This window comes from Cariama cristata, unplaced genomic scaffold (genome assembly GCF_000690535.1).
Source record: "Cariama cristata isolate BGI_N322 unplaced genomic scaffold, ASM69053v1 scaffold10869, whole genome shotgun sequence".
In the NCBI taxonomy this organism is placed as follows: domain Eukaryota; kingdom Metazoa; phylum Chordata; class Aves; order Cariamiformes; family Cariamidae; genus Cariama; species Cariama cristata.
Window position 1 is genome coordinate 30,271 of NW_009635265.1, and position 27,001 is coordinate 57,271.

Here is a 27,001-nt window from a genome sequence, read left to right on the forward strand (position 1 = left end):
TCTTCGGCATGTACAAAAGAGAAATCATAGATCTGAGTTCTCTGCAGAGTGTTTAGTGCAGTGGTCTAGTATACGTCTGTCTTGTAGAAGTGGGTGATGTTGTTAATCCACATCCCCACAAAATTTGCCTCTGCTTCAATTATTTCTGGTACTTCTGAGTTATTATAGCAGTAATTGTTTTATCCTGTAAACTACATTAAGTCTATTCTTAGCCAAACCCAGAATAAACTGTCAGAAAAGTGTGACTCTGGTTTCAAGAGGGTGAAAGAATTATTTTTAGCCAATGGTTGTTAGCCTGTTGTCTTTTCACCCCATGGTCTTGGTCTGTTACAGTTCAGGCTAGTCTCTGAAGTCAGCTTGGTATGGATATATCCGTGTTGCAGTGCAGATGCCAGGGACTGCTGTGTAATGACCGGGGAGGGGAACAGTCTGTGAAATTTGTTTCAGGAAGATTAATTAAACCAGGTCTGAATTACACTTCGAGAGAATGCTTAACCTGGAGCTTGAGGTTAAACAAGAGGGGGAGAGTGGCATGAGTGGAGCTTGCTGAAGGCTTCTTAGCAGTTTTGAGTGTTGGAAAAGAGGCTCAGAGGTGCAAATGTGGCTTCAGGAATCTGTGTGTTGGTGGGGCAGGGCAGTCTCTGTCCAGCCTGACAACCTATGCCTTTCTGGGGGGGGGCCTGTTCTCTCCTACCTCGCGTATACCCATTCCCTGTGCCTTTCTCTCGTCTACAGACCCCTTTCTGTTCCCTGCAGCTGCTTGGTCAGCCCTTTTCCCCACTTCCCTCACCTGTCCTCTCACAATAAGCAGCTTTTTTTCCTCCTTACCCTTATCCCAGAGCCCTGTTACTTTTCTTTCTGAGGGTCTGGCAGGACTACTATGGAGAGCAAAAGACCCTGAGAGCCTGGAGGTGCTGCTCTAAACACCCTGTCCTTTCCCAGCGTCAACAAAGGATATATGAATAAAAAGCAAGAACCAGCTTTTCTAGCTAGAAAGGACAACACTGATGCCTCATCAGCATAAACAAAATAGTCTGCCTCCTTAGGCTACTGGCTGCTTTGCCTGCTGTTTTGACCTGACTGCACCATTGCTTCTCAGAAACGATCCTACTTTTTGGGCTCATCCAACTGCTGTTGGCCAGGCTTCTTGTCTAGAGGAGGTCTGGTCTTTGTCAGCGTATGCTCTGTCCGTTTGGCAGAACATACTGTCAGCGTGAACTTTTGAATTCAAAGTGCAGCTTATACTTTCAAGTTTTTTGGTCTTCATTTGGTGATTTTATAAAGCAGTTTTTTAAACTGTAGACTAAGGTCCCTTCACATGATGAAATTTAAGAGAAGCTTGGGAATCAATGTGTATGAGTTTCTCTCTTTCATAGTTGGCTACAAGTGTGTTTTCCGCTGCCCACAAATCAAGCAATAAATGACAGGAAGGACCGTGTTATGACTAAGGCGTTACACAGGGACTAGAGAAACCTGGGATGCTGTTTTTCCTATAGACTTCCTATAGGTGGTCTTGGTAAAATCGCTTAAACTGTTTGTGTCTGTTTTCTTCATGTAAAATGGAGATAAGAGAATAGGTGAGGGTTTATGAGAATTTCAGAGAGTGTTTTATTATAAATGTGTTTATAGAGAACTACTTTTACAGAAATAATATCCAATTCTATAGATACTCTTACATACAAAATTCAGATTGTATGTATATTTTCAAGATCAGGCTTCTGTGCTTTCCATATGAAGTTTCTAACTTTTAAAAACATATTTCACTTGGCTGACTGATATGCAAATTATAAACATTAGAACAGTAAAAAAGAGAGATATGAAAAAGTGTTGTGTGTAATAATAAACGAACTCAATTTTGAATTTGCTCAAACGTGGTCTCATAGATACCATTGCCCGTTGACAACTTAAGGAATAGAAGGACTGTTTCATTCTACCCCTCCCAACAAAATCATCAAGAAAGAAAATAAGTAGCACTTTTAATAATTGAGTCATCTGAAATTGTCATCTATTAGCCCCTGAAATACATTCATTTTTCTTTAGTTAAGTATATGACTGACATACTTCTCAAAAATCAGGGTTTCATGATGATGAAAAACATGACATACCTAACTTACTACACAGTCTTAATTTTCAGCAGTAAGATTATTCCTTTTCATTTTGCACAACTCTTTTTTAATTAATTTTTTTTTTTTCATATGGGGAAGAAGAGGAAAAGAGAGCTATTTAACTCCAGTTTGAAGGAATTTTTGTTGCATTTTTACAAACACAGGGGGTTTTAAGTTTTGGGTTTTTTTCCGTTTTCAACAGAGGTGATTAATTCAAGTTAATATTAGCCTTTGCTTAAGCAGCAACCCTAAAACTGTGCAAGATAATTGTGATACTCTGATAATTACATTGAATTTGAACTATTCTTTGTAGTATGCTTCAAATGCTCTTGTGTGGAGTTTAATGTCACTTGAAAAGTCCTTAAATATTTTGCATGTAAGAAAACATAGTAATAAGCAGGCTTCACTTAAAACTGTCATACTCTCTGAATCCTTTGATGTTGGGGAGGTTGAATGCTAATTAAATTTAGTGCTTAAAATGAGCTTGTAAGCCAAATGTTGCTGTTGTATTGATCAAAGAGCAGATGTGCATTCCTGTCCTGTTTACATGGAAGTCCATAGCTGGTTCAAGTTATAATGCCTCCATTAAGTCACTTTGGATGTCTTAGAAAAGCAGAGTCCTTATCTGGTCCTAAGTCAGCCCAACCCTGGGAGTGGAAGATGAGGTAGATCATTCTTTGATACTGGGGATCACAGGGCCTTTTTTACAGGTTGCCCATTAGTTTTCTATGAGAAAACATTCTTTTTCCAGCTTCCCTTGTTGAACATGGATGCCAGTCATCTTATGTTTTTAATCTGTGACTTCCCAGTCTTGCAGGAGTTGAAGGTGAAACGTGTGACTACAAGAGCTAGTTTCCCTATTGCATGGGTCACCTTGCTCAAAGCTTTTTTTTTATGTGTCAGGGTTCAACATACCTGTTTTTACTCAGCTGCCAAAAACCTGCTGTTAAAGCACTGTGGGAAAGAATATCCTGACTACATCAGTAGGGGCACCGGTCCTTGGTAGATCTGGAAGAAATTAATAGGGTTAGAAAAAGCCAAATACAGTTAAATGTGAATGGTCATTGGCACCAAGTTTCTCTGTGAATTCTTCTAATCTACACACTTGACTTTAAAGGTGAAAGAATGAATCAATGAATAAGAATCCTAACTTGTTTTAAACTGTCCCTTTATGGGTTAATGAGTATAGTCTAATTATTCATATATTGCACATGCACAGAAACAGAACTGAAGTTAATCTGAGTTGCACATCTATGTTCTAAAGAGCTGCGTTTTACCCCTTCAAAATTATGCAGACAAAAAACTAGTCATGTTTTACAATTTCATAAGAAACAAGCTGCGTTTTACCCCTTTAAAATTATGCAGACAAAAAGCTAGTCATGTTTTACAATTTCATAAGAAACAGATGATGCAGGGTGAGTTTTAAACCAGCAGCAAGTAAATCACCTCATTTCCATTGTTTCAACAATGCAGACCAGTTTGCTACCAGCTTGGATTTTCTAATTTTGATTTAAACACATGACTTATAATGACTTTGTTGGGTGGTGGGACTAAGGGATTTATGGTGCCCTTGTATGTGGGACTCTCATCACTGTACGGCAACCCTGTCGTTTTTGTGACAGAGTCTGTTTGACTGGTGCTGGATTTATGATAGAAATAATTCAGAACAGAGTAATAATTTTCCCTTGGCAATTACACTACCATTTGGTACTTTGTCCCTAAGGGGAAAATGAATGTGCTGGGATCTGTCCATAAGTTCAGTGGCTCAGTGCAAAGAACAAATCAAGGTCAGAATGCAGCTGAATACACACTGATGTTTCATAATATAATCTAGATCTCCTGCTTTTATCTGACTCATTAAAAGCTCATGTAATTTAAAGATTATTTTTGATTGCTATGACATTTTTAGTGGGAATTCTTTGTGAGGGGTATTTCATTAGCACATTCAGTACTTTCTTTTTCTATTCATTGTGTCTTTTCGCTGTAGCAATGACCACCCTAGCAATTTCTTCAGTGTAAGCAGGACAGTCCCTTGCTAAGGGTTGGTGCTTATGATATTATATAATGTCATAAGCCACTTAATATATATATAGCTTTTGAAAGGTCTTTTTCCACCTCTGCCCTTGTCATAAAACCAGGATATCACCTTTTCACCACAGTTCGTCAGCAGCCTCTTTAGTCCTGAAAAACCTGCTGGACCAGGATGTTTGTCTAGGGATAATTTGTCCAATAACTAAAACAGATCTCTTTGCTAGTTTGTGTTCCTGTTCTCCTGTTCTCCACTTTAATTCAGCAGGCAACTGTGAAATTAGGAACACAGATGATAAGACAAACCTCATGTGGTGCTGTGTTTCTAACACACGCTAAAATTCTCCTGTGTAACAGTGGCTACAGAATGATTGACATGCTGATAAAGTGATGGGTAAGGACAATTATATAAAAAGTGATAAAACAACAAAGTGTCTCTAATGTAATCTTTTTGGTTAAATTTTGCTTTTCTAGTCATATGTTTTTAAATGACTCAGTATGGAGAAGGCTGGCTTAGACATGGCTTGTAGAGGCTCGTTTTTAAGTCTGGGCTCCTTTCTATGTGACCAGTGATGTCAATCAAAACTCTCTAATCTAGAATACAATAAAGAGGGACCCCTGCTTTTTGTAGTTTATACTGAAGTTGCATAAACAACAGTTCATTTTAGGACATGAAATGGATCTGTTGGTACTCTTCCGTGAATATCTACAGGGCAAAAGACCAAAGTTATAATGTTCTTATTATCATGCTTCTGAGGAGTACTGAAGTTCGAGTGCTCCTAGGATATCCATACTAGAGGCCTATATAAACAAAACTAGACAAATTTCTGTCAGGAATGGCATCGATATGAATCTGCTTTGGGTAGAGGAGAGACTAGATGAGTTCTTAAGGTGACTTCCAGCCCTTTTCATTCCAGATGCTATAGGTGAAGTTTTGTAAACTTCTTAAGCTGCACTTGAGAAGTGCTTAACCTGAACATCAGCATGCATTCAGCCACTGTTTATGAATCAACAGTGTTTGATTTGACTATTTTATGTGTTAAGATACTTGTCAAGATTATCCCAGATTCCTCTGCAGATTTTTTTTCGTTGTAGATACATGCTTGCTAAGATTCTCAGATGGCTGCCAGAGCCATGCTTGGAGATACAGTGTGACTGTTTCAGACCAGACATAAGATTGGGCATCACAGTATTTCTGCCACGTATATGTTTGTTACCTGGTTTCAGTATAGTCCATAATCAATTATTCCAGAGTGACAGACAGTATTTCAGTTTTCTTCCGAGATGGCTAAGCTGGAAAAGAACCTTGTCTCTTAGCCATGGCTCTCGTGCATTTGGACTTTGGCAGGCAATATCTGATAGTAATTTTGCTGGATTTAAGGATAGCAATATGATTGATGGCTAAAAAGACACAAGAAAAATAAGGATTTCTGTCACTGACCTTCCAGTGACATTGTTGGAAGAGAGAGTGATAAATCAAGCTGCAGGTGTAGAGTATGCGCTGTACTCATGTTGTACTCTGTAGTGCCTTTGACTAAATATTTCCGACAGCTATATGACAGGGAAATTATTTTACACTTTTCCCTTTGATGGGAAGGTTGCTACTGTTACTTTTCTTATTATTGTAATGATAATTGTCGAACATTCCTGTTTAACATTTCTACGGGTCTGTGTTTTTCCATCAGAGCTCACAGAGGTACTCAGAACAGGTTCATTCTGTATTCTGCCTTCTTTCCTCACCTTGGTTATTATCCTGTGCCATAAATGACACAAGTGATTTCAGTTAGCAGTTGTCAGTCAGCTGGTGGTGTATGTTCGTCACAAGTCCCATGACACTCATGAGTCTTTGACCATTCCTTCCTACTTTGCTGGATGCAAAAAAAATTTGCTTTTGCTGACGAGATCCTGTGTAGCCATCTTTGAACCTCATTCTTCCAGGGTAGTGAAGGAGAATCCTAGAAACCTACCAGCACCCCTTGGCTGGTGAGTGAGTTTGCCACTATTGAAGTGAGCCAGTACGTCTTGCTGGATGCAGTATTCCCCGGGAAAGAGGAGTCTTGACATCCCTCTTAGCTCTGGACAAGCTTTTAGTGTAAAGTAAAAGAATATAATTGTACTAAAATAAAAAACTTCAGAAACCAGCTGCTGTGCTTTGTGAAGATGCAGAATACTAGAGCGTAGCTCACCACACAGCCATGCTGCTTTGGCTTGTTTCTGTCTTCTGCTGACCTGGTTGTCATGATAGTCATGCTACCTCCCAGGACAATTCACACAGGTCCTAGATCTGTGATCTGGATTTTAGGACTTTTTATCCATTTTATGGTTCATAGTTTATCTCTTTTTATGGTTTAGGGTAAGAGCTTCTCCTTATATCCTATTTTCTTGACTATGAATGCCAAAAATCAGCAACCTTAGTATTTGGCTTTACCCTTACCAAACTCTTTCCTTTTTTGTGAATGAAAATATTCCTCAAGCTCTTTAAGCTGTAGTATACATTTAAGATTTTATAAAGTATACGTTATACTACATTTTACACAAAGGGTAAAACAATGAGTGTACTTATCACTACCTCTTGACAGAAACTATTTAATGGCAAATAGTCTGGGATTGCAGTGTATTTGGAATAAGGGGTTCATAAACATGGCTTAGTGACTGAGGGTGAAAGAATAGGGCTATCATGGTTTTCTGGAGGCATCCATACAACAAAGTAGCATAGAATATAAAGAACATTTTACCCAGGCAATGTTCCTGAAGGACTTCTGTTTTCTCCAGGGAAGTGCTTCTATCTTAACTGCCGCTGTAAGAGGATTTTAGATATGTCTCTGCTCAAGTTCCCTCAGAGGTCCAACCTAGCAGCTGTACTTGAAGCACATCTGCCCAACATGTGCTGATAGAGAGTTTAGCATTGATCATAGCAGCCATAACCACTTTCACTCAAAATCATGATCTGAAGTGATAAATTAGTTGTCATTTATATAATAAAGTCGTCCACAAGGACCTCCCCACCTCCCCATCCCTGCCATCAGGACTGATTCTGTTGATGTGAGGGGTTGATTTTGATGATGCTGTGCATAAGCTCTTCAAGGGTCATATGCAGAAAGAGAATGACATTCAGGAGTAAAGAGGAAAAAGACTTTGCCACAGTCTGGTTTTGTGAGAAGGAATATAGCCTTAGGAAAAGTGGGGGACAGAAGGAGAGACAGTCAGAATTGAATGGGCTGATAAATTTGGAAGTTAGAAGCAGTGAGTGATGAGAGTAACAGTTTCTGTTGTGAACGGGATGAGTATCATCAGCTAAGAATCACGATTTTGAAACTGATTAGGAATAAGAGATCTGTCTGAGTTCACTTCTTGTATGTCTTTATGGAGAAGTTAAGCTTAAAAAGAAGTAATCTGTTCGTTTTGCACTGATGATTTCACTTTTGCACTTAGCATAGAGAGATTTAATTTTGGAAACATGATCCTAAATGTCCATTAGTGCAGCTATAACAAACATTCATCTGTTTATTCCTTAAGCAGCATGTTTCCTAGAGCTATTCCTCTTGTTCCTTACTCTACACTTTCTCATGTCAATCAAATTATCAGTAACAATAATCACAAATCCCATTAGGAACTAATTACATATATGCAACTTGAAGCTAGTTTACCTCTTTACTAACATTATCTCTGAGATTTTTAACTGCAGTCAATCCAACTTGCTTCTGGATCCATTAATTACAGTTACACATCTTTAAAAAGTATTAAGACCTAGAACTCACCTTAATGGTATTCTGCTGCTTCAGAAATAAGGAAGATGTATAAAAAGGAGTAACTTTCTCTATCTTCAGATGCATTGAACTTTGTCTTCCACCCACTCTTAAGAGCTCCACCATTCTCATTTCCTATCTGCTCAGTTCCTGAGTGACACAGTGAGCTCCCCAAGTGATCTTGGTTTTTGTGCTTGAATATGTGCTGTTAACTGGAGTTGAGAACGAAGCCTTGCTGACAAAATGTGGACAAAGATGACATGAAGCAGACTGGAGAGTGGGTCGTCATAAGGACATGGGATAGATACTTTTGAAAGCTGTTAACATGAACTCACTTCTTTCCTAAGAACATGAAGCGAACATGGTGTAATTCTTCCAATAAGAATGTGACAAACAATGGCTTGCATGGATGTGGTGTGTCTTGAAAGGAAGCTATGGTTTTGGACCATAACAAAAAGAACAATCTATTTCAAATATTTCAGTGAAGTATTTTTTATATGCTGTTACAACTGAGATAAAAATTTATATCAACTTGTATGCATTGGTTCATTTCCATAATAATCTGTGTCATTTTCTTTGTTTGTTATATGGATGCGTCTTTTCCCCAGACAGGGATGGAAATTAAGGGGAACATTTGCAACCAACAAGGAGAAAAAATAATCTATGAAGATAGAACATACTGTAGCCTATGTTAAATTGAAGCTTGTGGAATCCAACTTGCAGTCTTTACGTGTTTAATGAAAACAGAATCATTATCACCTCTCTAGGCAGGTAGAGAACTCCTTTGGGATTTAACCACACGCATCAGGAGAATAGACCTGTGTGTTTCTGTAAAGTTCACACCCACAGGGTTACACTTTGTTTCTGCAGTCTGGATAGTTAAGAAAAAATGCTGTTCTGAAAAACAAAATGAGGGCAAATCCTAAAGCTTGATGTTGCCTATACTCAGTTTTAAAAAGCAGCTTTCAAATGCTTGTGTCTGTATTGCACTTTACTTGTAAAGGTAATAATTTAAAAAGCCTTTCTGAAACCCCCTAAACTCTTTCCATTGCAGGGTGAGGTCTTTTATGACTGTAAAAGAATGGGACAAAATTCTAGATGATTGATTTATAAACACCTGAAAAAATTGTAGTTTATGTGGAAAGTGCTGGAACATGCTTAACCAAAGTGATGTCACTGGATAAGTCGTTCCAAAGTGGCTTAAGGTGGATAGAAGACAAGGCGGCTCTGAAGAAGAAAGAGTGGATAACTGAAACTAAAGATGCTGCTTCACCACTAGTTCTTCCCAGTTGCCCATGGCCAGTAGAAAAGTTCTCTGAAGCAAAATGCCTTGGGTTGTTGATTTTAGGCAAACAGCTTTCTATCTTACAAATCAGCAAAGCAACACCTTCCTTTTTTTTTTTTTTTTTTTTTGCTTAAAGTCAGTTACTTCATTGTTCGTGTCTTCTATAGCCACAGGAATCCATGTAAAGTAGGGATAGCTTGTCTAGTTTTCTTTCGTGTGTGTTCATGCCTTCCTTCATCCAGTAAGTACGCTTGCACACGTGTTGGGAGAGACTGTGAGTTGCTATTTTTTATAAGGTTGACTTTTATGTCATTATAGTGTGATGAGTTTATCATGTTTTTCTACCTTTTAATTTCATTTGGAAAAAAGTAATTTTTGCCTCGTCATGTATATTCTGCAAAACCAATTTAATACTAACTTCTTTTATTGTGTAGAGCTGGTTATTTACCTCAGAATATTCCTTTGGAGATTATCAAATACCTTTCAGAGGAGAAGGATTTTCTGCCTTGGCACGCTGCCAGCCGAGCTCTTTATCCACTAGACAAATCGCTGGACCGCACAGAAAACTACAACATCTTCAATGTAAGAGATACAGTCTTCCTCTCTTTCTTCCTCCCTCCTTCCTTCCCTCCCTCCCTTCCTTCCTTCCTTTCTCTCACTCTCTCTCCTTTCGTTGCCAAGAATTGAACTATTCCCCAGTCAGATATTGTAAATGACCTAGGGATATTAGCTTTCTTCCTAATTATTCTTTATTTAAACATAGCCATTGTCAAGCTTTGGTTCATTTGCATTTGAACAGTGACAACTGTTGTTTGAGGCATATATGATTAGTAGAAGGAAAGGTAATTATCCCTTCTATGAAATACTATGACAAATAAAGTATTTCACTTAAAAGAGCCAGAGTAATCTATTTGCAGATTTTCTCTTTTGAGGAGCCCCACAGTGATATTTAGATTGATGCCCAAGCTCAACAAGGATATCAAATGCAGGCACAACCGAACAGGATGCATGCAACTGAAGTAAAGATTTGTAGTCATTATTTCATCCAAAAAGCCATGGTGAATTCAATACAGTTACCTTAATTAACAAGGATTAGATCACCATTGAATCAAAAGCTCATTCATAATTGGGTCTGAAGGGACAGCAGTAACAGCTAGCAGTAGATAATTAAGATAGACATGACAAACATTTCAATATTTTACCTGAAAAAAAAAAAAAAATCGTAGCTACGCTGAAGCATGTTTTATGAAGTACACAGGGTTTGATTGCAGCCAATGACAAGTAGGAACTTTTGGGTTTTTTTATTCACTATGAATTGTATGTAGCCTACATGTTTTCAATGGCCAACATACTGTAATTTTACATAATTTTGTAAAGCCTTCAAATGAAGGAACTCTCAAAAACCTGAAATGCTTAAAGGTGCCTTTTTCTTCTTAAACATATTTGTTTGTGTGTGTGTCCACAGACACACATGCTCAGAGAGCAGGCAGCTAGAGGTGGCTGGATGTGTATATATGTAGAGGTACATACATATATGTATATATACACACACACGTACACAGAGCTACGTGCTGACATGAAAAATTATTTTTGTAGAACGTATACTAAAGATTAATAAAGACGCATTGAAATTCTTTATGAACCTACAATATAGGCCTACATGCAAACCAGAGCCATAATATAAAATTATGTTGAAATAATTTGCATGTTTAGTCTGTTGTTAACTGCACAGAAAAATTCTTACAAGTCTGCCATTGCTATTTCACTTTTAAACATGGCTCTGTAAAGAAATAACAATTTTAATAAATAAAACCAGTAAAATTCACAGCTGGGTTGTGTTTTATCGCTACTGACGAGAGCTTTGAAAGCAGAGGTGATAGCAGAGGAAATAAAAAGACTTTTTAGTCACAAAATAATGTATCTGCTGCACCATGAATCTCCTTTTGCGTTGACATCATATATACATGCCCGTGCATCCACAATAATAAAATAGATGCTCTCCTATGCGGTTCTTTATATCTCAATTGTCTTTCTCAAATTGGTGAATTCCACTGACAAAAGATTGAGCTGAATACAATGACAGTGGTTTTCTTCACCGCTGGTCAAAATATGTAAATATGTCTTCTGTATGAAAAGTAAAAGTAACAAAAATAGATCTTGGGCTTGTTTTGCTCTTTAAGGATGCCAGGAACCTAAACTTAAAGTGTAGTGTCATTAAATGTGCAAAGCTTATTTGCAGCCACATTGTTCTGTATTTGAAATTGACTGTACTTACATAATGTTTTTGCCATGGCAATGGATATTGAAGCAATATTCTTTTAAAAGTGAACATGCACGGTGTAGTTGAGATTTGCTATAGAGTAGAAATTAAGCTGTTGACACTCTAGCAACTTTTCAGCCATGTATTGTGAGTTCAAAATAGCGTGTAAGAAACTTTTTTAATTTATGAGGTTTATAACAATAAATTGTCTTACACTGGACATTAATCAAATAGCTGTTCCACAGATTACTTCTCACTATAGCAGTGAAGGAGGATTATAAGTGGATATGTTGTTTTGCTAAATGTAAATCAAAATCTTTGGAAAGTCAGACATTATCTGAGGGTGAAAGAGAGAAAACCTCAATAGTCAGTAGTATTTCAATTTCAAATACAAAATAAATGTTAACATTAAATGTATTTTTCTTTTCCCCCTCAGGAGTATATTTTAAGACAAGTTGCATCAATGTATCTCAAGCTTGGATGGCCAACAAATAATTTAAACAAATCGCTTGTTCAAGCATCATACCAACATGAGTACTGTTATATTTCTTTTTTTATTGTTTTTTTGTGGGATATAGTTGTAATAATGCACTCTCCTAAAATTTGGTGTCATCTTCAGCATGTCATACTTTCCTAGCTCTGTTGTCCTTCTGTTTTTCCTTTCTGGGTTAGAGGGAGAGCAGCAAGGTGCTGTGAGATGAATTCCTCTTTCATGAGTTTTAAGAACATGATTTCCTAAGCCTTAATTTAATATTTGACTGGATGTTTAAGAACTTGGACGCATATGACCACAGAGGTCAGGAAGAGTGCATAAGTCTAAATGGGGGCTGGTTTTGGTCCACAGCCTTTCTTTAGTTGTTGCAGCGGCTGTAGGCTTTAAATTGACACTGAGATTTGTATAGCTGGATTATCTTTGATATGTTGCCCAAATATCAGTTGCTGCCGCTGTTATAAGAAATAGCTTTTTGTAAACATTCAAACACATTCATTAAAGCAACCTTATCGCTTTCTTTAATTTGAACAGAGAGTTGCGTCGGGAAGTCATCATGTTGGCCTGCAGCTTCGGTAACAAACACTGTCACCAGCAGGCTGCAACGTTAATCTCGGATTGGATTTCTAGCAATAGGAACCGGTAAGTGGAACTGAAAAGTCTGTTTCCCATTTCTCCTACTTGGAGGCAATACGGCTGGCATGCCCTTCCTCTTCTGCCCATTGCCAGCCGCAGTGCCCTGTTCTGCAGAGTGGTATGCGGGGAAGCAGAGGTCGCTGGCTGTTATTTAAAAATGTCTGTGGGGCTTCAGAATGAATTATCTGACTTTGCATGTATGAGTGGGTGAAGGGGACACCCAAGGAAGAAAGAGGAGTGAACACCGCATTGGCAGACAAACACAGAGCCTGTGTCAGGGCAAGAGAGCAGAAGGACCTAAGTGATTAAAGAAGTAAGAGAGGTTAGAGGCAAAAGAACTGAGAAGTGAGAAAGTAGACGAAACAATGTATTTGACGGAAATGTTATGAAGTACTTAAGGGTGAAGACTTGGAACTTGGTGTGATTCAGGAATACATGGGAAAGCTCATGTAAGGTTTTGGAGAGATGATGATATGGTAGCTGATGTGTTGAGCGTTACAGAGTCACGGAATCATCAGGGTTGGAAGGGACCTCTGGAGATTATCTAGTCTAACCTCCCTGACAAAGCAGGATCACCTACAGCAAGTCGCACAGGAGCGTATCCAGGAGGGTTTTGAATATCTCCAGAGAAGGAGACTCCAGCAGCACTGTAGTGGTTTGACAGCAAATATGTGAGTTAGGCTGTCCAGACACTGGTTTATTCAGCTGAGGCAAGGGAACATGGAACTTGGATGGTGTATGAAGTTTATCTTTTAAAGGCAAGCATCTAAGAAATGTTAGAGACTGAAAAGACAAATATTTAAGTATGTCGTGATCTATGGACAATGAGATAAGTACAGAGTATAGGTTAAGACCACAACTTCTTGAGAAAGAATTATGGATTTTCTGATTATGTGGAATGTGGGTGTAGAAGTATTTGCTCAAGTACCTCACATGATATTTTGGTTTAAAGGAAATTATTTTATTTCCAAGTAGCAAAGAAAAAGAGAAGAGAAAAAGTCTTACATTTTTAGTCCAAATCTTGTATTAGCTCTGCAAAACGCTCAGATCTCTATAGACGTATAGGCATGCCGGATCTTTCAAAGACATCTTGGGCAAATCAGGTGTTTGTGGCAATTAAAATATGTCTGTCTGTCTTTGTAATCTTTGAAAATTCTTTACGGGCATGCCCAGTTACATAAGTACCTGAGTGTCTTTTAAAACCAGCCATGAACTGAGCATGAATGGAAATTGCATTCCTATATGACTTTGAAACTTCTGAAAAAAATTGTCTTGAAACTATCACTATATACATTTAAATAAGATGTGTGTGAGGGGGAGGGTTTTCTTGTGTAAGATGGTACCAGATGTATTTACTATGAAATATATACCCCAGGGTTTTATATGAATTCTTATCGTCAGCAGCAACAATCAGTATGAAACTATTCAAAGAGGAGATTAAAGAGAAAGAATCATTGGAAATGATCTGCAAAAGTAATTTACTTAGATATTCATTTGCAAAATTAGTTAATCAAACCTAGCACCATCTATTAGCATGCACAGCAGTAGATTATTCAGTGTTAAAAAGCTGTCACCCTGCAAAGCTTTCTCCAACCCTGTGTCTTCATCCTTTCCAACAGGATTGAAAAAGGAGGCATCAGGGAAAAAGAAAAGCTTATTGCTTTACTAACAATAGCAAGAGAGGAAAGGAATAAATTTAAGGAACCATCTGAAGATTCATCTTAGCCTTTCTGTGGGGCCATTCGTGGGGGCAAAAGATTGTGGTTGCCAGCATATGAGGAGTATTATGATAGAAGCATCACAGCAGGGCAGAGGAAGAGAATAGCTGCTAAGTTAAAGCAGTGCATTTCTCCAAAGGAACTGTACAGTTTCGAAAAATAGCTGCAACAAATAATGTAATTACAGAATACAGATTGACAGTCAGCTGATAAATAGGGGCATATCTTGCAAGGGAGACAGAGATGTGCTTTTATTTATTTCTTAAGATTATAGGATTTGTTCAATTCCCCACCTCAGAATTTACCAGTTGCTGTTCTCAGAGCAGTCTCACATACTGAATGTAACTAATACACGAGCAGACTCATTTCCTATCTACTTACATTGAAATGACATTGCGAAGGCTACTAGTAATAGCAGCTCGGTAGACATAAAATCAGCTTGTGGTTCACAGTAACATTTGTAGGGGTCTCAACGTTCTCTCAGGAATGTCCAGATCCCTGCTGCATCAGACGTACCCCGTATCTCCTTTGCTCAGTTTAAAGCAACTCAGACTGAAACTTGAAAATAAAGCAGGATCTGTTTTCCCTGCTTTTCCACCAAGAAAATAATGATGATTCTACAATCAGGATTTAATTAACATGATGTCTGAATCATACTTCTGCCTCATTTAGCACTTCAGAAACAATAGCTGGCTCAAGCGCAAAGGGCAAGCAGATAAGTACAAGACACATGCAGAGAGCACATCCAACAGGTGCCATTTTGTATTATTTCTCATCAGTCAAGTGTTTTGCTCAGTTTGGTGTCCTTAACGCCTGTTTGTGAATTTACCACAAACAACCACCTCAGGATTTATTGGAATCCCTCAGAGCTTGTTTCCTCACAAAGAAGGGGAAGCTCATCCCCTTTGTCTTTCTCCAGACTTCTCTGACAACTCTTGGTGAGGAAAGCTGGTGAGAGGTACAGAAAATATGTGCATCCTTGCCTGTTCTACTCCTTATCAGCAATGAGTAAAGTTGTATCTGCTGAAAACTACTCTGAAAGTTCTTGTAGATGCCCTTCCCTCTTCTGAAACAGAACAAAGACATTGACTGATATGTTGCAGAAAGCCTAGTCTTGGTGGGTTTGCATAGCCAGAACATGAACATAGAGTTCCAGAAAGCTCAGAGATAATTTTATATACAGGTATAATTTGAGTTTGACTATGAGTAAAAACAAAGGGTGATTTGCAATCTTTGCACCCATCCCCTCCCAAAAACCTTATTTTGGAAGATGAGATGTTTCACAAGCAGTGAAGAAACAAACACGAATTCTTCAAAGTAATAGAGGCTACAGAATTAGACTTTGTCCCAACATTCTAATCAATACAAAATTAGAGTAATATTAAATTAATATGTGGTATTAAATACCACATAAATGCACAGGCAGTAAATCATGTGAAGGAGGTTTTTGATTCCCTGGCAGTTACTGCAGTTAAAGTTCAAATAAGCATAACAGAGAATGTGCTATTAATAATATTGTAGAAATGCTAAAATTTGTAACTGTTTAGCCATGTTTTTAATCTATGGCTTTTTAGAAGTTATTTTGAAATATTTCTGTTTTACTTGTAGCGTTGAATTATGGATAAAGTGTTGGGTAATAAACAAATACAGTAACATCTAGCTCTGTTTTACTAGCGAATGCCTACAGTTGCTGTGGTTTTAAGTAATTATATTTAGTCTGGTAAGTCCAGAAATTAATTACCATCTACTCTTCACTGTAGGGAATTGAAATGATCATAATAATCAGTTACTGTTTGTACTTTGTAATTAATTACGTGTTCTTTACTGTGCAAATAATTTGCCACTGTTCACCAAGTAAAATAATGGTCATTCACAGCACAAAGCCAGAGGTCCTCACTGTGTTTCCAGCACTATTTGAAAAAAGCCATTAGATTTCCAACTGTAGCACTGCAGATTTTCTTATGGAATTAGTAAAAAGAAAATCCATACACATGATCTGCAACATTAGCCTCCAGGCGTGAAAGTGAAAGTCAGCTGAGAGACTCGAAGGCTTGAATTTCTAAAGTGACTTAGGTGTTGCAGTGCTGCATTTTTAGATTCCTGGCTCACAGAGCAGAATCAGATGCTTCCTACAAGGGGATTTGGGAACCTCTAAATGAAGTTGGTGGCAGCTGCTATGCTGAGTGAAGAGCCTCTTAACATGAGACTATGAAGAGAGAGTGAGCCCTTTTAGGGTCCAGCACTACAGGTAGAAAGATACCTTTATCAAATGGATATGTAAATGGCAATCATGTCATTAGGGGTCCTTGCGAAAGATGCATTTCAAAAGTGTTACTAAAGCAGGAAGAAATCTGCTCCTTTTCTTTTCAAACACAGCTGGCTTAGAAGCTCCTCAACCCCCTTTTAAACTGTAGTTCTGAGATTGTGGTAGAGCTTCACTTTAGTACCTCAGCCCTGGATCTGCCACGTGCAGAAGACCACACTGATGACCTATCTGTGAGGTGCTTGGAAGAGTGTTAAGACACTGCAACACGCTTTCCTCCTCTAGTTGAAGCTCAGCCACTGAGATTTACTTCATTAGCAAGAGAAATAGTACAGCTCTCCAGTCTAAAGATGAGAGCATTCATCTAAGGGAGGGAGGCTTGAGTACCTGAAATACCAGGGTTACGTAGTATGCAAAAGGCCTTAGGTGATATTGCTCACTACCACTTTTGCAGGGCAAAACGTGATACTAAAACAAGGAACATAACTCTAAAAAAGAAGTTTGGCTCTACAAGGAGCAAGCTAAACACATAGTATCACGTGTGGAAGAGGTTGTACTGGTCTAGGAATTGATACCATATTTTAATCCTTGCATTTGTTAAAAAAGTAGCATTTGTTTCTTTCAGATGAAAATTTGAGATTAGTCTTGCAGTCTTTTTAATAAATGAATTTAAGTAATTTTGCTGTTTTTAAAGAGCTGATGGCTCCAGCACATTTTGCCTGAAAGTCTGCATTAACTTCTGACTTGATAATTGATATGAAGGCAAACATTTTCACTCTGTTAAGTTGGGATATATGCTACTCCTGGACTGGAGCAATGGAAAGCCTTGAAACTTCCATCTTGGTGTTCGGAAGAGTACAGACCTAGTAGAAAACATATGCACATTGAAATTTCCCTTGTAGTTTGAGAATGTAAGGTTACTGGATTCAGTCAACAGCAGAATTCTGTACAAGAGAAGCTACTGTTGGCTGAAAATTAAGATGTTTGCCTCTACCTTCGTTTAACTGAGCTCATCCCTGTGAAGTCCTTTCATGTGTGAAGGAATATATTATTCACACTCCTTAGTTATAAGAGCATTGTGGTTCAGCCTAAAAAATTAACAAAATTACATACAATGCCTGCCTGAGCTTGAGAATCAGCCCCTTTAACCTCCCCTGCATATCTGTTTTGAAAGAAAAACATGTTTCTAAGAGGATTAGCATTTTTAGACTTTCTGCCTTGGATAGACTGAGTAAATGTGTATTTCTGAGCTTCAGGAAAGAATGTGTGGAGAGCTACAATCTGTAAACTCCTGACAGGAGATATCATAACAACAGACAACATGTGAATACACACTATGATGGCTCAAAGCATAACTTATCCATAGACACACGTTTTTTTGCGAACTTCTCTGTGGGTGCAAGCATGATTTTCTTGCAGCTACTGCTACCATTCCTCAGCTACAGGTTGTGTACACATTTCTGCTGGCAAAGTGGACTGCAGATGTATGCTTGCTTGAGGCAAAGTTAGGATAGCGTGAACATGTGAATATGTGAGAGCGCTGCTTTGAACTGAGACAGCTGATTTTGCCTTCAGCAGAAAAAGGAGTGCTTGTATTCTGGCTCTGTTAGTAGACCTGTGGGGATGCTATTCTTTTGCTAATATGCAGCAGGGAGCAGTGGGAGATGATGCTATTGCATCAGACACAATTACATGGCGATGTTTCTTTAAGATGTGACTGGACCCGTTGGAAGGCCCCTAGTTAGTCATAGCCACTTCAGTTTGCTTTGATTTTTTTCTTCTTTAGAAACGTAACCATTGCTATTTATTGGTCGCTGCCTTTTAAATGAAAACAAAGTACCTTAATTAATTGCCTCAATAATCCTAGAAAACTTAAAGTAAATGCATTTGATTGATCTGAGCTTCATATCACTTTGGGGTGATTTTAGGCTTAATGCAGCTTTTACTATTTGTACTATTATTTTTCTGTCACCAGCACTGTGATCAGTTTTCTTTACTTGGAATACTGCCTTGCAGATATCATCAAGAGAAAAGAAAAAAAGGAAAATTCAATATTCTACCACATCAAACTTGTGTAAAGTGAGGTTTGCATTCTGATGTCTGCAAATTTGGTGTCTTGTCCTTGCATGCTATTGTGCTGACCTTATGGTTGATAACAACCTCCTAATCTTTGATCAACAGAGCTAAACTCATTGTGCTATTTGATAAGTAGAGCTACTTAGCTTCTAATACTTTTTTTTCTTTTGTTGCAATTCGGAGTGTACGTTCAGTCTATGCTTTCTAACACAAGAGATAGGAAGGCAAGGGTTTTCTTTTTTTTTTTCTTTTTTAAGGAAAGCGATGCTCAGATGAATAGATGATACTGCAGTGGCATGCAGGCTGCTGCACTGAATTAGACTGAAGTCAGCATCCATTCTGCAGCCCATGGGTTGATGAAATGTCCATTTGTCTGTCTTCGTGAATGAGATGTAGAGACTGTTGGATGATCCTGAATGCAAATCCAGACATTTTGAATCTGTTCTGGTCTCTAATCATCCAGGTTGTTCTGAGAAGACTTGGTGTGCTGAGGTGGGACCAGAGATCTCTGAAAAGAGAATATACCATGAATTTTCCTGTTCAATCTGTGAGTTTCAAGTCAGAACACATCTATGTGTTGTTTTGCACGACAGATGAACCACTTTTGGTTACTAAAAATGAGATCAGGATCTTGGATGATTGCATCCTAGTACTCAATTACCTCACTGAATCTTTTTAAGTGTATTAATGTGGATATAGGCTTTGCCAGTGACTTCTGTTTGCCGTTTCAAAGACCTTTGTGACATTGCTGTGACTATTAAGAACACTAGTTAATTCTTTATCAGTCTTAAGAAAGGTGCAAGTAATGAAGTAAGATGACTTCCGTCACGTAATTTGAACGATTTGATAACCAACAAGCCTAATTTGAGAGTACTAAATCTCCATACTTGTTTGTGCAGAATTTGTATTTCCTCTGCAAGGAACAACGGATTCATGTCCATCCACCTGCCTAAATTGGCAGTGTGCTTACTTGGATGGACCTTTAACTACTCAATGGAAATGCCACCAGAAAAACAAATTGCACTGCAAGAGTGTACAGGAGACTGTAACATGTCTATAAATGAAACTATGCATAGATCTGAGGAAGTGGTAAATAACAAATTACCAGTCATTAGTTGAGACTATTTCAATGAAGTCTGGCTTTTGTGATAGAAAATCAAATGTTTTTCCAAACAAAGCATTTTTTCTTTCCTTTTCCTCCTCTCTCATTTCTCACTCTAATGACTTGAGATAGATACATAATTTTGTTGCTTTTTTTCACATGAGCACACTATAGCTACAGTCTTGAAGCAACTTATAAATGTACTTAAGTTTAACCACGTACATAAGCATTTGTGGGAATGTGGCCAACAGGTTAATTATTTTTGTTAGTTGCTTGGAAGAGGCACTAGCTTTTTTCATGGGTTTGATGCCCACCAGCTATTTTTGGAAATCATTAGCAGCAGACATGAAAAAATGAGAATTATTTTCATTTTTTTCACACATGAATGTCTGATAAATGTAAAACAATAAAATGGATCCCTTATTTTGTGTTCTCAACACCTAGAAGTTTTAATTACTGAAAAAATTCAGGCATAGCTATTCATGCATTTTGAAATGTTACTGGAGCTTTGCCAGCTAATGTCAGGCAATGTTGCTGAAGTGATTTAACTAATTAATAGGCTGTTACAACATTTGAGTAGAATCTTGCACTCAAGTCGATAAAACTGTTTAAGGAGGAAGAAAACACTGTTGAGTGCGCGAGTTAATCAAGGAGTTAGTGCTCTGAAAGACCATCTGGGGAGAGTGTCAGAAAAGAGGGAGGATTTCGTCTTGTGAAGACAAAACTGGGCTTTATGGGGCAGCTGGTTCAGGCAGCATTTTTACCTTCTGACTTCTGTGTGTGATCACAATAAAATGACCCAAGACGTAACGATTACAGATTAGCCGTAATTAATTTGCAATCCTTAAAACTCAGACAGATTTATCTCCAATTTTCTTACTCAGGAATGATGTCTCCACAACTTTGCCAAACAATTGAACAGCAAGGACCATATTTTTGTTGCAAAAACTGTCCAGAAAGGACAAAACAAGTCATACCTACTCAGAGATTAGTCTCACCAAGAAGTGCTTAACTCACCACTCAGTTGTTAAAATCAGCATTGAAGAGCTTGAGTGTGCTGGTCGCGTGTTTGGTTGTGGGATATCTGCTGTAGGAAGGGGAAGGAGCAATATCAGTAACCATCACTTGAGGGATGATGTGTTCTCTGCCTGCCTCAATCAGACCCATGCGATACCTGAAGCTTGGAAGCACAGGACTGGGACTGAGGAGAGCTGGTGGCTTTGCCACAGAGACCCTGAGTAGCCACATCCTCGGTTAATATCCCCTGAATTCAATGCATAACAGGCACCTGAATGTCAAGCCCATCACAGCTCTGTGCCTCAGTTTTCAAGGGGAAATTCTGCCCTTTCTCTTCAGCCTGGGCCTGTGCTATGGCAGAGGATCCTCCCCTCCTCTGTGTGCACGGGGTGCCGGCAGCACGGCTCCCGGAGTTGGTAATAGAGAATGGGAGTATCAGCTTTGGGACTGCCGTCTTAACAAATAAACTTTGTGTGGTGCTATTCCTTCTAACAGAATCTGTGTTACAGATCTGCCAACAAAGTACCCATACTTCGTTGTTATTTCTTATCTGAGCCTTGTAAGCTATTAAATAAGACTATAAATACAGTCATCAAGAAAAACAGGCTTAAGTTAAATGTTAAATAGTTGCAGAAATAAAGAATAATATTTCTGATTCGTTTTCTTTGTCAAATAGAACCCTAAATGGTACAGAAATTTGTCACTTAATCAAAGAACTGTCTAAACTGTGTGCAATTACATTTTAAAAAATTAGAACACAATTTGCCCAGAAGATAAATAATTATGGTTCAATTTTGTAAGTGTATCTCCAATTGTTAAAACATACTTTAAACAGGAGCAAGTATGTACCAATTAATTATAACTTAGAAGATTATTCTTAGCTCATTGTAGAGCTTTATTATTCACTCTTGAAAAAAAAAAATCCCTGTAAAGGCACAGCACGATTTTAATTAATTTTTTCCTAACTGTTTAATTTTTAACTTTTTTCCCAAAGTGTTTAATTTTTAAACATGAGCTCTGCTAGCTACATATTTCATTCTCACCATCATATCTCTTAAGCAAGAAAAATAAAGTTAAATAAATTGGATCAGTATTCAAATAAAAGCCGTTTAACGTGATGCTTTCAAAAGTTAATCTTTATCTTTATTCTTCTGAAATATCCATCAATCATACTAGCTCTTTAAAAATGAGAGCGGCCTTGAAAGCCCAGATGAGGTTTAGTATAACAAGGGGGTACATTCTGCAGTGTGACTACCTATGCGGTACTGAAACAATGGTAATTTTATCCACTTGATTCAGTTAATACAGGGGGCAAACATTCCGCATGCTGATCTGATGCCTTGGAACTGCAATTTTAGAACATTTTCCAGGAAGCTATAAAAGTAAAAAATCTATAGACTGGGGAGATTTCACATGTTTAGATAAAGATGAAATACAGACTCATAATGACTGGAGGAGAGAGAAAGCAAAAATCTCCACAAATGGAGAAAATTCAATTAGAGGACTCTCTGTTGAGAGAAATGACTTTGGGGATATTCATGTTTTCATAAACAATTTTCATTTCCAGAAGGAGAACCCCCCTGTCTGCAGTCCTGATTACAAGCCTCTCACAGGAGTAATTTGTAGCTTTGCATAGCCCTAAGTTTTGTAGCTTCTGAAGCTAAGCCTTTTAAAGTCAGTATTTGTTTTGATGTCTTGGTTTGTAGGGGCTGATTTATTTCACGTTGTCCTAATGACTTAGCTTATAGCTAGACACCTAAAACCTTCCCTGGAGCAATTGGTTGGCTGATATGGAGCAGATCTGTTGCAGCACTGCAAGTATGCTATTACCAATTTGGTGGCGATAGAGTTTTCTTAGCAAGGAACGTGGTGACATTTAGGCTAAGGGCATGGGATCAGTGCCATCCCTTGTCTCAAGTTCCCCTTCCTTCTCAGGGCGTGCAAATGATCCTGCGGTTACTGACTGCACTGCTGCTAAAATCGCTAGTGTTGGCACTTAGAACATAAATGATGGAGTAGGTGGGAAAGCCCATTGGATTGATATGTTTTACTGTAAATTTCAAAAATTTAAACCTCACAAGTGAGGAATGCTGACCTTTCTAGGGTTAGACATCCACTTCTAGGTGCCTCTGCTGCTGACTTTACTAGCCAAACACAGAGTGACAGTCTTTCCAGCACACAGTTCCTACCTGAATTAATGGGGCAATCAACCTAAAAAGAATTACCTTCTCCAGGTGCCTTATAGTTCCTTAGAGTATCTGTTGGCTGAATCGCATCGCTTGCAGTAAACCAAAGATAATATTTCTGCCGGCAAAGCTCAGAAAGAACTACGTGTGCTTCTGAAAAAATGATTTAGTCTTTGTGTGTCAAGATGTAAAGTCCTTCCTTCACTGAAGGCTTGACTGGGATCAGTTGTTCTTCGTATTCAGATATCATACAGTAAGACAAATTTGGGGCAACGGGTTGTTTGGTCCCACGGTCAGGATAGCATCCCTTAGTCCTTTTGGTTTAGCGTATGTTCTTATGGTTGCTGTCAGTATATTAAATCCCAAATTAAAAGCAAGAAAAGACATAAGCTGCTTAGGAAGTTGTGCTTTAAGAACAAATAACCTAGTGTATCAGAAAATCAAGACAGAACGATAATTAATGGCACTTTCATGTTCTGTGCAGTGTATGTGTATATGGCTGCGTATTTATGTTACTGTAATTGCTGACTCACAGTTTTAAGAGAGTTGCAGTTATTTAGAAAACTTTAAGCCTCATTCTGAGTTAATATAAGCCAACACAAAGGCAGCACCTGAATATCTACTCCATTAATTTTAGTATGTTTTGATTTCTTGTGTTTAAACATGTAGTCTTAATTTTCTGTAATAGACTCAATTATATGCAGTTTCCTTTGCATGCACTTTTTGAAAGAAAGGTTAAATGGGGGAAAAATAAACTGTTGATATTCATTAATGTTTGAAATACCACAAGGGCTTAATGATAGACTTTCAAGTGAGAAGTACAAATTCCATTACAGTGAAATGGAAATTCGGCATATAGCACACACGGATAATTCTGTAAATGTCAACCAAACTCACATTTTACCAATGTTAATTCAGTTTCTGAGAATCAAAACTCAGTAGTATGGAAAGACTGGTGAAAGTGATAACTTTTTTTCCTTCACTGCCCGTGTATGTTTAAACGCTATTTCTTTTAATGGGTCTGGTCAGCTCTAAGGATTTTCTGGTATCCTTGTTCTTGGCGTAGCAGTTCTAAAGGGACCACAGAAGCAGTTGCATAGACCATACATAAGCCAAAATCTATTGATCCTGGGTAAATCTGAGGAAAGTTACTAACTTTTTTCAGTGCCAAGCTTTTTAAGTCATCTGAGCATTGAGGGAAAAAAATCTGAGGCGGTAATAGGAAGTGTCAAGGGGGAGGAACTGTAGAACCTGCATTTTTTGAAGGTCCCATCTATGTGTCAGTGACATGTAGGAATTGCTTGAGCTGTGTAGTTGTAACCATAGCAATGCTGATTGCCTAGCATGGCTAGGGACAGGGATGTTCTCACACAGTGATTTGGTGGTGGGAGGAGAAGAAGCAGTGAGATCTCGAACCATGCCAGGATCTATAGTATCAATCTACCCTGGCTAGATGGAAGCAGTTCATGGCAGAGACGAGACATTGCACCTCTGGTTTTGCTTTAGAAGGCAGTATTGCTGGTGTGTGCTGCGCATAGTTAAAAGTTTCATATTCCTGGTAACTTTAAAATGGATTACATTTGTCTTGCCTACCCTTTCAGTCTTGCTTTGGAGAGTTTGCTCCTGAATAAATGTCTGAGTTTGTCTGGATCAAATGCAGAATACTTCAGCATTAATCAAGGCAGCCCTTTGTGACTCTGTTAGCCTGGGACTCTGCTAAAAAATCTCCAAGAAGCAGCACTATCCTGAGCCATGTCAGCTCAGCAGAAGCAAAATTCATGTGACTGTCTGCATCTAAACCTGCAGATACACCCTCTGAGCTGACTGCACTCAACGGAGAACATGAATAAAGCCTCAACCTCAGGACTTCTTTTACTATTCAGAAAAAGCATAACAAAAAAGCAGTAGGCATTAATTTCCCAACGTTCTTCAGCCAGTAGGAAGGAGGGGTGCACTTTTTTTTTCCAGTTTTGCCTTAATTTAGTTATGTATTCCTTTTATTCTTTTTCTCAAGAAACCGTCATAGTTGTTGGGACCAGGTAACCCCATAGAGGCAATAGCAGTTTGTAACCTTTCACAGTCATCAATATATGGTTTCTTACCTTGCCTACTTCCTTCTGAAGTACTGAAGAGGAACCAAAACTTTGAAATGCTGGAAAGCCACACTGGTTTTATTTTCCAGGGACTCAGACAAAGCTTCAAGAAGCCTTCATTTAACTGTAGTCTTAGTGTATATTACTTGCACAGTAATCACAGTTCACAACCATCCTATAGCAGAGCTGGTTTTGTGCTGGTATTCATATGCTGAGAAAATGAACAGCTCTTCCTGTTCTTAAGTAGCATTGTCTCAGCTCATCCTTCCTGCCTTGTATGTTACTATGTGAAGATGGAGCACTTTACAGCACAGGCAAGGCAGAGTTTCTGGCTGATCGGCTCCTGTTCTAAAACCTCAGTGCTAAAGACAAGAAGAAGAGATTTGGCTTAGAGCCCAGCACAGAGTGATAAGATCCCGTGCTAATTTGGAGAGTTTATGTTACCTGTCCTGCAGGTTATGTGGCACATTATGTGTTGATGAACTGGATGACCATAATTTATAGTCTCCTGACAATGTGACAGCATTATGAAAAGAGTGGTAAGCGTGTGTTACCAATTAGAAAATCCATTAGGATGGCCTGGAAGATTTTGGTGGCAGTAAAGAGATGCAAATGTAATTTTCCAACAGAAGATTACTGTTCCACTTTAATTTTGGAATCTCATAAATGTAGTGATGTTCTTTGTTTCCAATATCAGGAGGCTGCTTATTTACCACAGTGCTATTACTGATTTCTTTTGTAGAATCCCACTCAATGTGAGAGACATTGTGTACTGTACAGGAGTTTCACTGATGGATGAAGATGTATGGGAGTTCATTTGGATGAAATTTCATTCTACCACAGCAGTGTCGGAAAAAAAAATATTGTTAGAAGCCTTAACTTGCAGTGACGACAGAAACTTGCTCAACAGGTACAAAAATATTATGTATCTGTATCTGACTATTACCGATAATCACTTCAACATTTATGGATCGTCACTTGAGTTTTGGTCTAAATGAAAGAACTTTGCTTTTCAAGCACAGGCTTAGTGTCTGTTTAAACTATCCTACATTTTTGCATTAGTGCATGTCAAAATTGACACATATTATGTCTTTTCACTTCCAAATATTGCTATGTTCATTGGAAATGTTTGAAATCCTATAATAATTGCTGTTATGTTTTTATTACCATATCCTTTATTTAAATGTATTGACCAGTCTGATCTTACTGGTTTCATAAAAATGCACATGCAAAGTTCCACTCAGCTTTTACTGAAATCCTTTTACATCAAGATTTTTCTGATTCATAAATGTGTCTGGTCTTTGGAATCATAGCAATAAACCACTGAACTCACTTGGAGACTTAAACAAACCGTTTGGCAGTGATAATTTTTTTTCTGAGAGTTTTCTAATATGCTGTCGTGAGACTATGTGTTGGAGAAACCAAATAGGTTTTTTTTCCCTTCTTACTCCCACCAGGCTTTTGAATTTGTCTCTCAACTCCGAAGTTGTCCTGGATCAGGATGCAATTGATGTGATAATCCATGTAGCTCGAAATCCACATGGAAGAGATCTTGCTTGGAAGTTTTTCAGAGAAAAATGGAAAATATTAAATGCTAGGTAAAGATAAAAAGTCAATGTTTATCTTCATTTTCTTATTTTGATGTAATTTATGTAAGTATTGTATACGTATGTATTCATGTAAGTTCCTGAATCTAATCCATTCTCTTTTAATCCATAAACAGAGATGTCTCTAAATATGAAATACATACATGAGAGTCATAAATGCATTTATTCATGGATTGTCACACACATGCATAGGAACATTTATCTCTTAGCCATCACCCATATATATATCTATTACTGTATTGTGTCTGCACTTACGATAATGAATTCTAACATAGATAACAAAGCAGCAGTTCCCAAAGGAATTTTGCTGATTTTAAGTCTGATAGAAAAAACACTCTTTTGAACAACATTATTTCAACTGTGGAAAAAACACCAAACCCTTTTTGAAA

The 27,001-nt window shown here is 38.1% G+C and overlaps 1 protein-coding gene across 1 annotated transcript in view; it reads left to right on the plus strand.

The window, feature by feature from the left end:
* Positions 1-27,001, plus strand: part of LOC104167264 (thyrotropin-releasing hormone-degrading ectoenzyme-like) — a 51,697-nt gene that overhangs the window by 17,611 nt on the left and 7,085 nt on the right. The window contains exons 5-9 of the mRNA XM_009707470.1: positions 9,599-9,746; positions 11,861-11,958; positions 12,449-12,556; positions 25,748-25,915; positions 26,463-26,603. Coding sequence (XP_009705772.1) covers positions 9,599-9,746; positions 11,861-11,958; positions 12,449-12,556; positions 25,748-25,915; positions 26,463-26,603 — 663 coding nt within the window. The remainder of the gene's footprint in view (positions 1-9,598; positions 9,747-11,860; positions 11,959-12,448; positions 12,557-25,747; positions 25,916-26,462; positions 26,604-27,001) is intronic.